This window comes from Platalea leucorodia (assembly GCF_965183815.1).
Source record: "Platalea leucorodia genome assembly, chromosome: 30".
NCBI classification, from domain to species: domain Eukaryota; kingdom Metazoa; phylum Chordata; class Aves; order Pelecaniformes; family Threskiornithidae; genus Platalea; species Platalea leucorodia.
The window spans coordinates 322850-337202 of record NC_138852.1 but is presented as its reverse complement, the minus strand read 5'-3'; the positions used below and the strand labels follow the sequence as shown (position 1 = coordinate 337202).

Below are 14353 nucleotides of genomic sequence, written 5' to 3'. Positions count from 1 at the left end.
CCATTTCTGGGTGTCCGAAAGAGAAGGGGACTGGATTTACCCAGGGGAGCTTGTCTCTCGCCATCCTCTTTGCTTTCTCTGCTGAAAGGACAGGATTGCAGGACCCAGGGAGAGCAGTGGTTGTCTTTTGACCTGGAAGTCAGTGAACTTTTCAACATAACGCACCCTCAATATTCTCATGCCCAACTTAGGATATTGTGGTCTGCCTCAGTGGATAAGTAGATGGGTAAATAACCAGATGGATGGTCAGGCTCAGAGGAACGTGGTCAATGTGTGGTACTGTGCCTGGAGGCATCTATCTAGCAGGGTCCTGCAGGGGTCTGTCCTTCCACTGGCTGTGTTTAACGTGTTTTTAATGACCCAGAGGAGATAAGAGAGTGCTTTTTCATAACATTTGTAGAAGGCAGCACATTGAGGAGAGCAGACACTACAGTGGAGGGCAGGGTGGCCATCCCAAAGGACAAAGACAAGCTGGAGTGATGAGCCAACAGGAACCTCAGGATAGCCAATAAGTTGTGCCCTTGAGGTCGACTAAGCCCATGCAATGACATAGAGCAGGGACTGTCCAGGTGGGCAGCAGCTCTGTGGGAAAGGCTTTGGTGGTCCTTGGGTTGCATTAGGCAAAAGAGGAGCAATCAGGAAAGAAGGCCAACAGCATCCTGGGCTGTAGGAGCTGGAGCACAGCCAGTCTGCTGAGCAGTTTAGACACCATATCCAGAACATTTTCCTAGGTTTTGACATCCCACAATGCCAGAGAGACCTTGACATAGTGGAACCAGTTCAGTGAAGGGCCACCAAGGTCAGTAGGGTGGGAGAACTTGTACTGTGAGAAGAGGCTTAGAGAGCTGCGCTTGTTCAGACAGGAGTAGAGAAGATCTTGTGGGAAACATGCAGCAGCATTTCAAGGTTCCCAGGAAGATGGAGTCAGGCTCATGTCCATGACACTAGGACAAGAGGCAATGGGCTGAAACAAGAGAGGGTCAGGCTAGAGAGAGGGAGAAATTATTCCAGCATGAGGATAGTCAAGTGCTGGAAGCTGTTTCCCAGGGAGCGTGCACTGGCTCTGTCCTGGACTGTGACCAAGATGTGTTTGGATAAAGGCCTGAGTACTCTGTCTGAGCCTGCTTTGAGCAGGAGGTTGGTCCAGACACCTCCCGAGGTCCCTTCCATCCTGAATGATGCTGTCCTTCCTTCCCCTTCATGTTTTCCAATTCGGGAGAGCTCTCAGGTTCTCCCTGACCCCAGGAGTCATTCACATCAGGTTCAGGGCTGCTTCACAGGTGTCCCCAAACAGCCCTGACCACATCCTTTGCTTCCCTTCTCATTTGCCCAAAGCCTCTTCTCTTTTCCTATCCTTATACCCTCCAAGAATAACAGCCTACTGTGTTAATCCTTTCAGATCCAGTTGCTCAAGAAATGTCAGCATCCACGTACAGAGTCTACAAATGAGCCTGGCATTGAAGCCATCATTGTGGAAAGAGACCAGAGGCATGTGACCAGCTCCTTGAATCCAGGAATTGGTATGCCATGCCTCCTGAGATTCCCAGGAACACCTGAACTTGAAGTGCAGAGAAGTGTGAGTCCTCTTTAGGTGTCCGGGAGACAGGGAGAAGAGAGCACACTTCAGGTACCCAAATGCCATGACAGTGCGCAGACCATCCTTCCCTTGGCCTCTGGCATCCCATTTCTTGAGATGCAAAGCTGGTGAGATTTCTGCGGATGATGCACCAATAATCCACCAGGTGTTTCTGTGATTTCCCTAAAAGCAGCAGTACCTTTTTTTTGTTTTTTTTTTTTTTTTTTTAAAAAAAAGACAACTTTTCCCTAAGAGATGATGAAAAAGCCTTGTCATGGTCCAGAAAGCTCACCATGAGCCCTGGAGGCAGCGAGGAAGATTACAAAAAGCACCAGGAAGATCCAAAGTGCTGAATGCCTCTTCTGAAGAGTGAGTGGCCCTGAGCAGCAGTGATTGGCCATGTGTAGGTCTGGGAGAGAGGTCGGGGGATGTCAGTGAGAAAGGAGAGGGGTGGCTGATGGCTTCTGCGAATCCTTAAAACCATGTCTGAAACCAGCAATGGAAAGCAGTGGATGTCTGATGGTGGAGGAGGAAGAAGAAGTTTGTCCTGGGAAGATGGCAGGAAGGAAGGCCCCTCCTGTGCAAATCAGGGATGCTACAGGCATTTCCATCGCATGTGCATGGCTCAGCCTGACAGATGGGGAACGCCCACTGCTTGGGGTGTCTGTGCTCACTCATGCCCCATGAGCTGACCTGGCTCTCCTCCCCTCCTTCACTCCTCAGACTTCAGTGGATATCAGGAAACCTCCCTGAGCCTGAAGGATGCACAGCCTTCCTGGGGTGAGGTCCCACCACTGCAGGGGAAGAGGAAGGGTTGGTGAGACACATGGGCACGCAGGGAGAGAGCAGTGCAGGTGCAGCAGTGAGTGCATTGAAGGCAGGAAGAAGACTTGACATGTCGGGGGCTGTCATGCTGAAGTGAAATAGGTTGAGTCTTGATTTGGAGGCAGCAGCAGGAGGAGGATGGGCAGCTGAGTGCTGGGATGGGGAGCTAAACAGAGGATTCTAGCATGTCTGGGCCTTGGAACTCTTGGGTGAGAAAGGAGCACTAGCAAGGCTTTGGAAGAAACAGGATGGGTTGTGGGGAACTCAGAGGCATGGGCAAATGCTCAGAAACACAGAGCTTGGTGCTGGAAGCAAGGAAGCAGGCACAGGCACAGGTCAGTGCAGCTGTGGTAGAGATGGCCAAGGGCCTTGGTGGGGCTTTGACACCCCAACAGAACTGGGACCCTTGTCCACTCAGCTTTGGCTTCTGTCTCTTCCACTGAGACCCATGAGAGGACATGAGGTCCTTACAGCTCCAGCGCCTCGTTGCCTCCTCCTCACCCACCCTCCATAGAGCCTGGCAGGTGTCCTACCACTGACCTGCACCTGCCATCACACACTCCCACATCACAATTTCCCCAGGAAGAGCCCGGAGCATCACAAGAGGGAAAGGATCCCCCTCTGCAGGGGATGGGGGTCAGGGCTTGGCCATCCTGCTTGGTGAAGCACACCAAGGGCTTTCACAGTGAGAAAACACCTCACATCGAAATTTCCTTCTGTGCCAAGTGCCTGTGACTTCATGTCTCCACCAGCCCCCAGGGACAGGAGCCTTGTCTGCTCATTCCCTACATGGTCTCTTTACTGACAGACTGCAGCAGGGCCTGCTAACACTCTCCGAAACCTTCAGCTGTGATGTTTTTACTTCTCTGGAGGCTTGCTCAGTCTTTCAGGAGCTGCAGTTTAGGAACTCGGCACCAGAGGGCTCATTGCCACACAAAGCACCACAAGGAGCCAATTTTGGGCATAACTTTCCTTTAGTCGTCAATTCTTATGTGGCTTATCAGAGAGATTTCAGGAGTGTGGTCACAGTGAAAAGACGTCAAAGCAAAGAGGCAAAGTGAATCAAATGCTTGATTTAGAATAGCCAGTATGCATGAATCCCAACGTACTTGGGTTACAGGAATGTCTTCAAGTAGAGTCTGCACCATTGAGACCCATGGGGATGGACTGGCACAGCCAGCCCCAGCAGGGGGAATCCCCATCTGCTAGGCTGAGGCATGCATCTATAAGCTCATTTTGCTTTTGCTACCCATCCCTGCAAGTCTCAAGCCTATGGGAGCTTTGGCTTTGGCATCCTCCCTACATCCTGGGGCAAGGTTTCTCAATTCCTTCTTTGCAGTTTTCCCTGCTTCCAGCTCCTGGGTGCTGCCTTTTTGCCCTGGAGCTCCGTCAGCTCAGGCAAGCAGCCTCACAAGATGAATGGTTTTTTTCATGGGAACTCGGAGAGATCATTCTTGTCCTTGGAAGAGTCTGTTCTGTAATGCCTGTCAGATTTCCTGAGCTCCTTCACCCTTCAGAGCTGCTCCCCATGGCACCACTTGTATCAGTCCCCGAGCAACTCAAAGTCTTCTTCCGTGGAGTCCACCAGCCTGTGCTCTGCTGCTGGTCTTCTTTTGACATCTGGGACCCCACTATTTCCTGGTCACAACAGCTGAGGCAGACACTGATGATCACATCCCTGACCAGCTCTTCCTTGTTGGCCAGGACCAGATGCAGGTGAGCATCATCCTTGTTGGCCCACTTGGCAGCTCTGCTAAGAAGTTGTCCCAAGATCCTTTACAGTGCTGGCACCCTGTTGCTTTGCCTGGCCAATGAATGCCAGGGCACTTACAGCTCCCCATAGAAACCTGTTCATTAGCCTGGAGACTTGTTGTGGTTGCTGTCAGAAGACTTTTTCTGCCTACTCTGCCTGATCAAGTAGCTGGTAACTGCCAAGACACTGGCACCCTTACTGGCACCCTTACTGAGGGTCTAGAGCACAAGTCTTATGAGGAGCGGCTCAGGGAGCTGGGGTTGGTTAGCCTGGAGAAGAAGAGGCTGAGGGGCGACCTTATTGCTCTCTACAACTACCTGAAAGGAGGTTGTAGTGAGGTGGGGGTCAGCCTCTTCTCCCTAGTAACAAGTGATAGGACGAGAGGAAATGGCCTCAAGCTGCACCAGGGGAAGTTTAGTTTGGATATTAGGAAAAACTTCTTCACCAAAAGGGTAGTCAGGCATTGGAACAGGCTGCCCAGGGAAGCGGTTGAGTCTCCATCCCTGGAGGTATTTAAAAGAAGGGTAGATGTGGTGCTCGAGGACATGGTTTAGTGGGGGACTTGGCAGTGCTACGTTAACGGTTGGACTCGATGATCTTAAGGGTCTTTTCCAACCTCAATGATTCTATGATTCTATGACTCCTTCTCTCATCCTCACTCACACAAGCTAACTCAACCTGTTGCCCATCTCATAGAGGAGCTCCATATATCTGAGCTGCTCCTTCACACAGGGGGCATCCCCCACCCTCACCCTCCCTGCCACTCCTAAGCCTCTGATCTGAGGCCCCTTTCTGTGGCCAGTGGAGAGAGATCTGTTAAGTGGTGAGCATACGGTCACCCACCTTAGGAGATCATGAATCATGAAAGGGAAATGTTTCTCTTCCCCGGGTAGCAGGAGGAACCAAGAGGAGGTGATTTGGGAGGGATTCATCTCAGACAGCTGTAAATGTCTCCACAGAAGCCATTTGCAATTAGTCAGTCTCATCAATCAAAAGAAAGAGGTACTTTCAAGGTAAAATTTGTCTGAGCTGACTAAGACTGGTTTTGTCTTCAGGTCACTGGCAACCTACAGAACAGGTGCTAACCTCCTGGCTGTACAAAAGAAAGAACTGGTTTGAAGTGCAGCAGAAGAGTTCTTTGTTCCTTTAATAAAGTCCTCAACGTGAACTGGGATGCTTCTTTTCTTTATTTATGTGCATTTTCAATTTAGTCGCTAAAAAAAAAAAAAACAAAAAATAAATTCCATTATTCATCCTGCTCAATTGCCAGGGAGGTGGACAGTTATTTAGGGGACTTCTATCCACTTAAGGAAGTGTGGTATTTGCTGTCCACATCCATTACAGGGAGGAGATGCTGGTCCTCAGGCCATGCTGCTCATAGCGCACCACTTCCATGTCTCCTGGGTCTCGTCTGGCCCCATGAGCATTCCCTGCAGCCCAGACACATAGTCCTGTACTTCTGTGTTTCATCCACCCCGAGTACATGAAATCAAGTGAGGTCTGTATGGTGTGCTTTGTTTTGTTTTGTAGGCTGCCAGTAAGGATGTTCTGCATTCACGTGTGGTGTGAAATACAGTTTGGTGTCTGCGTAGACTAGAGGAAGCAGCGCCTGGCACAGCCTTGTTCCTACGCCTTGTAAGGAAGAGCTCTTGGAGGGAGCTGTGCCTTAACTCTAGGGAGCACTTTCCTGAAGGAACGATGCCCACAGCTGCACCCAGCCCTTTCCCTGGTGTGAAGGAGGTGGATAAGGTGATCAGTCTGGAGGACATGCCGTTAGAGCAAGACAAGGGCCTCAGGTATTTGCTGCCTAGAGGTACCAGTGGGGATTCAGTCAAACCTAAGCTATCTACCCCAAAATATCAGAGCCATTGATGCACAAGTGGCTGTGGGTAGGATTTATCACAATAACATGCCTGAAACAGCTAAGCTAAATCATCGCCTGTGATTTCAAAATCTCTTCACTGAAGAAACATTGGTGGCATTCATTGCCAGCTTGGATGGGATAGGATCCATCTCCCTAACTTAGGCATTTCAGCCTACACTCATCCATCTTAGTTTTCTGTATTAGTAATACATGTACCAGCTTGATGGAACCGTTTATGTATTTCAGTGTTTCCGTGGCTTGGCAGGGAAGTTATTTATTCAATGCAAGAAAACTCTCTCAGTTCAAATGCAAAGAAATCTCTCACATTGCATGACAATCCCATATTTTCACGTAATTGAAGGAGCAAATCATGGTTTTGATCCTCTTTCCAAAAGAGAATATTTTTCTTGCGAATCATGAGTGAAAAGTAATCCAGGAAAATTACAAAATGGCAACACTGTGGCAGGGATTAGAGGCGATGTTTCTGTTTACTTTTGGAGAGATCTTAAGGTACAGTTGTAACCCTCGTGTCTTCAAAGGATGACCCCCGCTGAGCAAGAGTCCCTCGCTTGTGCAAATCACCAGACGTTGCCCAGCACGTGGGTCAGTGCACCTGGCATTAGGTATTGAAAAAAGCTGCCAAGCCTGTGCTAAGTACAGTTCCCCTGAGGTGCTATAGACCTCTATAGGAGGAGATGACACCATCCTCTGTACTGCTCCTTCCTCCCCACTGTCAAAGGAGACCAGGCAATGAACTCATCATTTTAGACATTGCAGTCATAAAAGTCTATGTTGGAATAAGTTAATCCCCCTGAATTTGCTAGATCAGCTGAAGTACTGGGTGTGGGAGCATTGCGTCAAGGACTGGACATTTACTTCAGCAGACCTGATCTGGAGACAGCTGCCTTGTTACTCAAAACTACATTTCTGACCAATATTCAAGATTTTGCACCAAAGCGGAAGAGAGGTAATCCGAGGCAGTTAAACTGGACTTGATTTCAGGCATGTTTTTGTTCTAACCAGGAGGTTAATGGAGATGTAAGCGCCACTTGGTAGAGAAATAAAGCCATTATTCTTCTTTTCATTGTGTTCCACCTCTTTTTTGTCATTTCCTAAAGATGAAGAGGTTCAACAAAGATCTGCCACCAAAATAATCAGGAAACCAGATTTAGAAGCAAGGAGAAGTTGCATCAGGACTGGAGGAGGGTGAAGCTTATTGAGACTTGGGTGTGCCATGGAGGGCTGAAGCCCTCTGCTTGTTGCTTTCTGTCTCGGTTTCCACACGTAGAAAATGCCATTGTGGTATTCACCAGGGTTTGTAAAGTGCTTGTAGGTCATTTGAAAGGCATTGCTAGGTAAGGCCTTCTTATGGTGATGTATTGCAGGAGAGAACCTGGTGTGATACTCATTTCAGGAAACTTTACACTGCTAAGGAAGAAAGGTCTCATTCCTGCAAATATGTCATCATCATGTGTTTGTCCTCCCCACCCCTGTCCCCTTTCAAAATCCACTTACAAAAACTCTTCTTAGATGGAAAAGTGTTTCCTGAAGATGATCACCCTTCTCTGCAAGCGTGCCTTGAGAGCATCTTCCATCATCTGGTTCCTCAGGCTGAAAAGAAAGGCACTCGTCAAAGGAGTTACCACTGTGTTGAGAAGGACCACTGCCTTGTTGTAGGTAATGTGGTGACTTGAAGGCTGGACATACATGAATGTGCAGCTGTCGTAGCCCAAGATGACAATGGTGAAGTGAGAGGAGCATGTAGAGAATGCCTTGTGCCATGAGGAAGCTGAGGGCAACCTAAGTATGGTGTTAATGATGTAAAGGTAGGGCACTGCTGTCATGCCCAGTGAGCCAAGTAGGATGATGGATGAGGCCATGAAGGTGATCAGCTCAACAATCTGTGTTTGTGCCCAGGACAACTTGATCAAAAGCACGCTGCTGCAGAAGAAGTGGTCAATATGATTGGCATTGCAGAAGGGCATCCTGACAACCAGGACAGTGGAGACCACGGCAGCCAGGAAGCCTGCAGCCCACGAGCCCAAGAGTAGCTGAAGGCAAAGCTGACCATTCATGAGCATTGGGTACTGCAGAGGGTGGCATATGGCCACATAGAGGTCATAGGACGTGAGAGCCAGAAGGACAAACTTGATGTAGCCCAGAAGGGAGTAGAAGTAGCCCTGAGTTAAGCAGCCTGGGAAGGAAATGGCTTTGCTGCCCATCAGCAAGTTTCCTATGGCGTTGGGTATGATGGATGTAGCGATGAAGATGTCCAAGCAGGAGAGGTTACAGAAGAAAAAGTACATGGGTCTGCAGAGGTCTCTTTCAGGCAGAACGAGGGCAATGATGAGTAAGTTTCCCACTAAGATCACCAGGTACGAAGCCAGGAGAGGGATTGCCGTTAGGCGCTGCTGATGGTGGCGGGAGGGGAAGCCCAAGAGAAGGAACTCTGTGACAGGTGTGCGGTTCAACATTTCTGCATCGGAGCTGCAGTGAGCAAGGGCAGATGGTCAGTGGAGGAAACAACGCCTGAGGAGGTTACAAGAAGATGAGACAGAGTGAAAGAATGTAGAAGGACGAGAAAAGGCATTCACGGAGACATTCACACAAAGGCTGGAAGGAAAACAGAAGAGAGGAGAGAATAATCAACCTAGAGCAAGAAGGCCCCATTTTATGCCCTAGGAGCAAATGTAGTATGGGGGTTAGAGCAGGAATCCACCATAAACACGATGCAAGTTATTGTATTTGAGCTCTCTACCCAACAGTCCCTTTACAGGCAGTGGGGAAGAAATAGATGTTTCTCAACCGGTTTTATTCTAGTCTGTTTAAAGGTATCCTTTAGGATGAACTACAATGCATTCTAGTGCAAGATAAAACAGCTCAGCCAAGTGCCTTTAACCTTCTGAACAGGACAGAAAGAGAGAGAAGGCGGCATGAAGATGGTGAGAAATGAAGAGGCGTGTGGGAAGTAAAGGTAAGAAGGCGAGTGAGAGAAGAGGGAAGTTTTATTCCCTGGGAAAGGTTTGGTTTTCAGGGAAAGTCAGAGCCAAAGAGGGAGAAGACAAACATCCCGTGTTTAAAACTAGTCCATTTTCAGGACTGTCCTTCCATCCATGCTTGAACTTTGTCGGGTAGAACAGAAAGCTTTATAAACAGATTCCTCCTCTGTCACTGACAACTTTCTTGCTGAAAAACAGTTTTGATAAACCTTTCTGGCTGTCGGAGGGAAAAAGAAAAGAAGATTTGAAAAGCAGCAGAGAAGAGGGGAACAAACAAAGGAAAAACCTAAGAGCATAACAAGATTTAAAAAGATGGGGGGAGAGGGAGGTGGAGAAGGGAAATTCATTCAGTTGGGGGATAAAAATTACCTTGTAAAGCAAACAAATAAAGAAACTAAACAAACTAATGAGAGACTGAGCCTTCTCTCTCCTGTGGTGTTTGGGGTTTTGTTTCTTTTTCTGTTTTTCTTTTCTTTCCTGTGGAATGAAGCCTGGTTTGGTAAGGAGTTCATTCTTACCAAGTCAAGAATTTATTATCTGAGGGCTTGGAAAGTTTGAATTCTTGGTGCAGCGCTTCTTTCCAAACAGCCTTCCCCTATGCGGGCCATCTCCTTCCTGTCCTGCTGGTTTTGCTCACAAAACCTACACAAGCCTGAAAACCTCAGACCCATCTGGCTCTGTGCAGCTTAGCTGAGATGGGCCAACAAGCCCACATCAAAGGAAGGGGCAGAGATCCTGACACAGGTCTCGCTTCCCGAGAAATATCACAGGGAAAGGAGGAATGTCAAAGGAGGGTAGCAGGTAAGAAGGCAGGCAGGCCAGGAATTAAAAAACAGCCAAATCAATGAAAATCAAGGTGAAATGTGACAAACCACTGACATGAATCTATGATGTGCTGGGAGCATTAGCGGGGGGAAAGAGAAGCCCAGCAGACTCTGTGTGAAGCACCATCTCCTTTCCTCCCACAACCCCTAAAGAACAGTCTATCAGGGCTCCTTTCAAGGCCCTTGTAAAACCTTTGTGGGTGAGCTGGGAATGCCATTTGTGCTGAGGCACTTCCTCCAGACCGAAGGAGTCTCCCATTTTTCTTCCCCTTTTGTGGAGAACATTTCTAAGGCCTTCGGTATGTTCCCCAAGGAGTCATGGCCTTGGGCGCTAAAGGGTTCCTCAGCAGAGCAGCTCTGAGAGGGTGAGGGGAGATTAATGACAGTGATAGCTGGCAGCTAGGTGACCTAATCCCTGCAGAAGTCGAGACCCATTCTGTGAAGTATTCTGTGAGGGAGAAGCACCAAATCTTAACAGGTGCTGTCAAGAGATGTTTAACGGTGAAAGCAGCTTCTGTGGAGTGACTTCCATGCTACCTGCCTTGTCTTTTTGGACAGGATAGGTGGTTTTTAGTGTCAGAGTAATCTCCTTAGTTTTCCTGGGGTTTGTCAATGAAGTTCAGGACACAGTTCAACTTATTGCAGAAATGGGTTTCTAAAGGTAGAGGAGAGGAGTCGATTCCTCTTCTGCACTTGCAAGGGGAGCCCTGACTGACAAGTTGACACCTGGCCTCTTCATTGCAGACCTCTGGGAGATTTGCAGAGATCATTCCTTGCTGTCTAGGGGCCACCTGACTGTCTCCTTCCAGTCCAGAAGGAAGCCGATGTCCTGAGGGTTTGGTGCTAAAACTGGCAACATTGTGAAGGCCTCTCTGCCCATCTTAGTGCATCTGAAATAGGACAAGGTATCGCTCTTTGGGTGGAATTGTTCCTCTAAAGCTAAGAGAGAGGAACCTCATTCTTCAAGGCTTTGGGAGTCTCCTCCCTGATGACATGGGAGAAGACTTTCCTTCTCCCTGAGTACAGATGGCCTCTTAGTCCCCCTTTCTCCACAGGGCTCATGAAAATAGGACCTCCTTTGCATTCCGTGTAGGCAGGCCAGCCCCATCCTCTGGCGCTGTCTGGCAGAGCACAAACCTCTGCCCACCATGGACTTCTTCCTGATCTCCCGACTTCGCAGTGGACTGGATGACCCTGCACTTGTCTAAGCCGGGCCCCAGATCACTTCTCCTTCCAACCCATTCTTCATTTCCAGTGCAGGCAGGGGGTGTAGAGCAGGGGCTGATAGAACCCACTGCTCCCTCCATTTCCTCACAAGTCTTCCAGGAAAGATGGACCCATGTCTTTGCACTTCCAGCCAACGTGCCACTTTGTGACGAGCTGGCACACAGAGATGTTTAGCCAGTCTTCCCACATCTCGAGACCCATTTTGACCACAGCACTTTGTTTGCGAAGGGTTGGCAGTAGGGGGAAGTGAAGAATGCGGAGAGTGTGATGTGAGTAATTGTCCATATTACACACATCCACCTGGACTGGAAGAGTGAAACCATGTGCACCACCGAGGGTGATGGTTAATTCACAAGCAGGGTGGCTCCTCTTCTGTGTGAGGCCAGATTGCAGGGATGAGGGGCCCATGAGCGTCCATCACTCAAGACCCAAATGCAGGACCCGAGACTTAGCCCTGTTGGACCTCCTACAGTTGGCCTTGGCCCATCGATCCAGCCTGTCCAGATCCCTCTGTAGAGCCTTCCTACCCTCCAGCAGATCAACACTTCCACCCAACTTGGTGTTGTCTGCAAACTGACTGAGGGTGCACTTGATCCTCTCATCCAGATCATTGATAAAGATATTAAACAGAACTGGTCCCAGTACGGAGCCCTGGGGAACATCACTTGTAACAAACTGCAAACTGGATTGAACTCCATTCACCTCCACTCTTTGGGCCTGGCCATCCAGACAGTTTTTTACCCAGCAGAGAGTAAGTGTGTCCAAGCCATGAGCAGCCAGTTTCTCCGGAAGAATGCTGTGGGAAAGAGAATCAAACGGTGTCAAACACGCAGTTGTGCTGGAGAGCCCTGGCATCTCGCATAGCACTACAGGCCTGTATTTGGCTGTTGAGTAGCTGCCCTGAATTAGGTTAGGCAACGTAGGGATGTCCATGGGCGTTGTGCCATTACAGTCCATGGTGATCTAGTATATGCAGCTGATGGAGAAGATGGCTGATGGCTATGGCAATGGCTACATCTGCCCCCCCGACTACCTCAATAGGCTGCCCTGAACATAAGGAGTAGGGAAAAGTTCAGATGTCCTAAACATGGGCATCTGCTGTTGGCCAAAGGAAGTCCCCACTAAGCTCAAAGATGATGCCTCCAGATGCTTCCCTCTCTCTAAACCGCTGCATTACAGCTTGCAGTTACGTTGGACCACCTCTGGCACCTCAGATGTCACCAGGTGTTTGAGTCTGAGCAGCTCACTCCTTGCCTCCATCCCCAGCAATTACCATGGGAGCTGAGACAAGAGGCTCCCAGGCACCAGGTTCCTATTTTGTGTCCACCTGAACGGAGGCAAGAGGAATCCCACCTCCTGTGGGTTTGTGGCAGCCGCAGGTGAGAGCTGAGGTCCCTTCCACCTCCAGGACTACAAACAAAGGATGAGAAGCCTCAATTGACTCAGCTGAATCCCTTCCCTCAGCAGGGGTAAAGGAGCTCTGTCACTGTCCAGGTTTCCTGTCCCATACCAGAAGTAAGGAAAGGTGATTCTCATGCCCAATTCTCTCTCTCTGATAGGAGAAATTGCTGGAAAGAAGTATCATCTCTCCAGAGGTGGGAGAGGGACCACAAGTTATTTACTTCAGCCTGTTTCCCAGCAGGTTTCCCAGGAGCCCCAGGGACACCTGGAGGGAGCCCAGAGGGGCAGAGAAAGTGGTGCCTTGGGCTGGGCCTCTGCTGCTGAGCTGAGCTGGGCTCCTGGCATGGAGGGAGCTGCTGGCAAGTGGGCAGCCCTGCAGAGAGACAGCTCTGCCCAGGAGCAGCTCCTCTGCAAAGTGCGGCAGGGCTGAGGGCACTGCCTGCAGGCACCGAGGGGTGAGGAGATAAGTAACAGAGAGGTTAAAGGCAATCAGGAGTGGGAGGACAGGTGAGAGCTCACTGTGGGAGAGATCCTCACAGCCCTTGACACGGTAAGTCTCTGGCTGCAGGGCAATGCAGATGGGTTCCTGGAAGTGTCTCTGTGACCTGGCACATGCCACAGCGGATAGGACCTGTCAGGATGGCTCTCCTGGGTTTTCCGGTGTGCAGGAGGAGGTCATGCTCCAGCGCAGGGCTTTCCTGCTGCACCATCAGAGGCACAGGACATCACGACTCTCCTGGAGATGGCTGCAGGGGTATGAAGGCAGGCCTGCAGGCAGGGTGTCCAGGGCTGTTCTTCTGAGCAGTGTCCCTTGTGCCCCAGGGGACTGTGTGCCAGGGCAGGGACTCTGCTGCCTGCCAGGGTCAGTGCCCAGCCTGCCTGCGGTGCTCCCTGTGGGACTGTGGGAAGCTGTGGGTGGAAGGAGCAAGTCCCAGCAGGGCAGGGCAGGGTGCTGCATGGGTCAGGGTTGCTCAGACAAGACATGACGGCTGCCTTCTCCCGGCAGCAGGGATATTATTCCAGGTGTGCATCTGGGGTGCCCAGGGCTGTCCTTCTGAGCAGGGTCCCTGCACCCCAGGGGACTGTGTGCTGGGGCAGGGACTCTGCTGCCTGCCAGGGTCAGAACTCAGCCTGCCCGGGGAGCTCACCGTGGTTCTGCAGGGAGAAGCTGTGGGTGGAAAGACTGACCCTCAGCAAGGCGAGGTCCTTCTGCTGTTGAAACGCTGCAGCATGGGTCAGGGCTCTTCAGACTTCTACATTATCCAGAGGACATTTGCAGAGGGTCATTTTAAAGATGTATGTCAAAGTAGGAGATCAACTGAAGGGGAAGGAGTCTGTGCTCTGGGTTTTCTCCTCAGTGCCCTGCTGCCAGGAGGAGCCTGCAGGGCAGAGCTGAGCACACAGCAGGTGGGATGGAGTCTGTGAGCATGGAGAGGGAGGAGATGTGGGGACAGAGAAAGGGGTCGTGGCCAAGAAGAGGTCCAGGCAGCAGAGACATGGGCAGGAATTAAGGGAGAACTGCTGCCAGAACTGCTGTGGGAGGAGGGATTCAGGCATTTCCCTGCCATCCCCTGCAGTGCAGGTGCATTCCCAGGAGCAGCCCCCTGGTCTCCTCACTCACACCTGCAGGGTTGCAGGCTGCCCTCCCGTAGGGCACAGCTCTCCCAGGGCATCTCTGTGTTTTGCAGGAGCCCTGTGGAGAAGACACCTCGGTGCTAAGGCCATTGAAATGCTGCTGGGTGGCTGCATGCGGGCAGCTGTCATGAGCCCTCTGTGCCCCTGGTTGGGAGGGCAGAGCTGAGATCCTCCTCAGGTACGATGAGATGGGGTGAGGGTTTGGAGATTTGCACTGGGAAACTGGCTTCCTCTGCTCCCAGCAGTGGC

At 50.4% G+C, this 14353-nt stretch overlaps 1 protein-coding gene across 1 annotated transcript; it reads right to left on the bottom strand.

Moving 5' to 3' along the window:
• Nucleotides 1-7544: 7544 nt before the first annotated feature.
• Nucleotides 7545-8492, bottom strand: LOC309601271 (olfactory receptor 6T1-like; the record flags this gene model as incomplete). The annotated part of the gene is made up of 1 exon (XM_082334232.1): nucleotides 7545-8492. The coding sequence occupies one exon, from the start codon at nucleotides 8490-8492 to the stop codon at nucleotides 7545-7547; it is 948 nt and encodes a 315-aa protein (XP_082190358.1).
• Between the last annotated feature and the right edge of the window lie 5861 nt (nucleotides 8493-14353).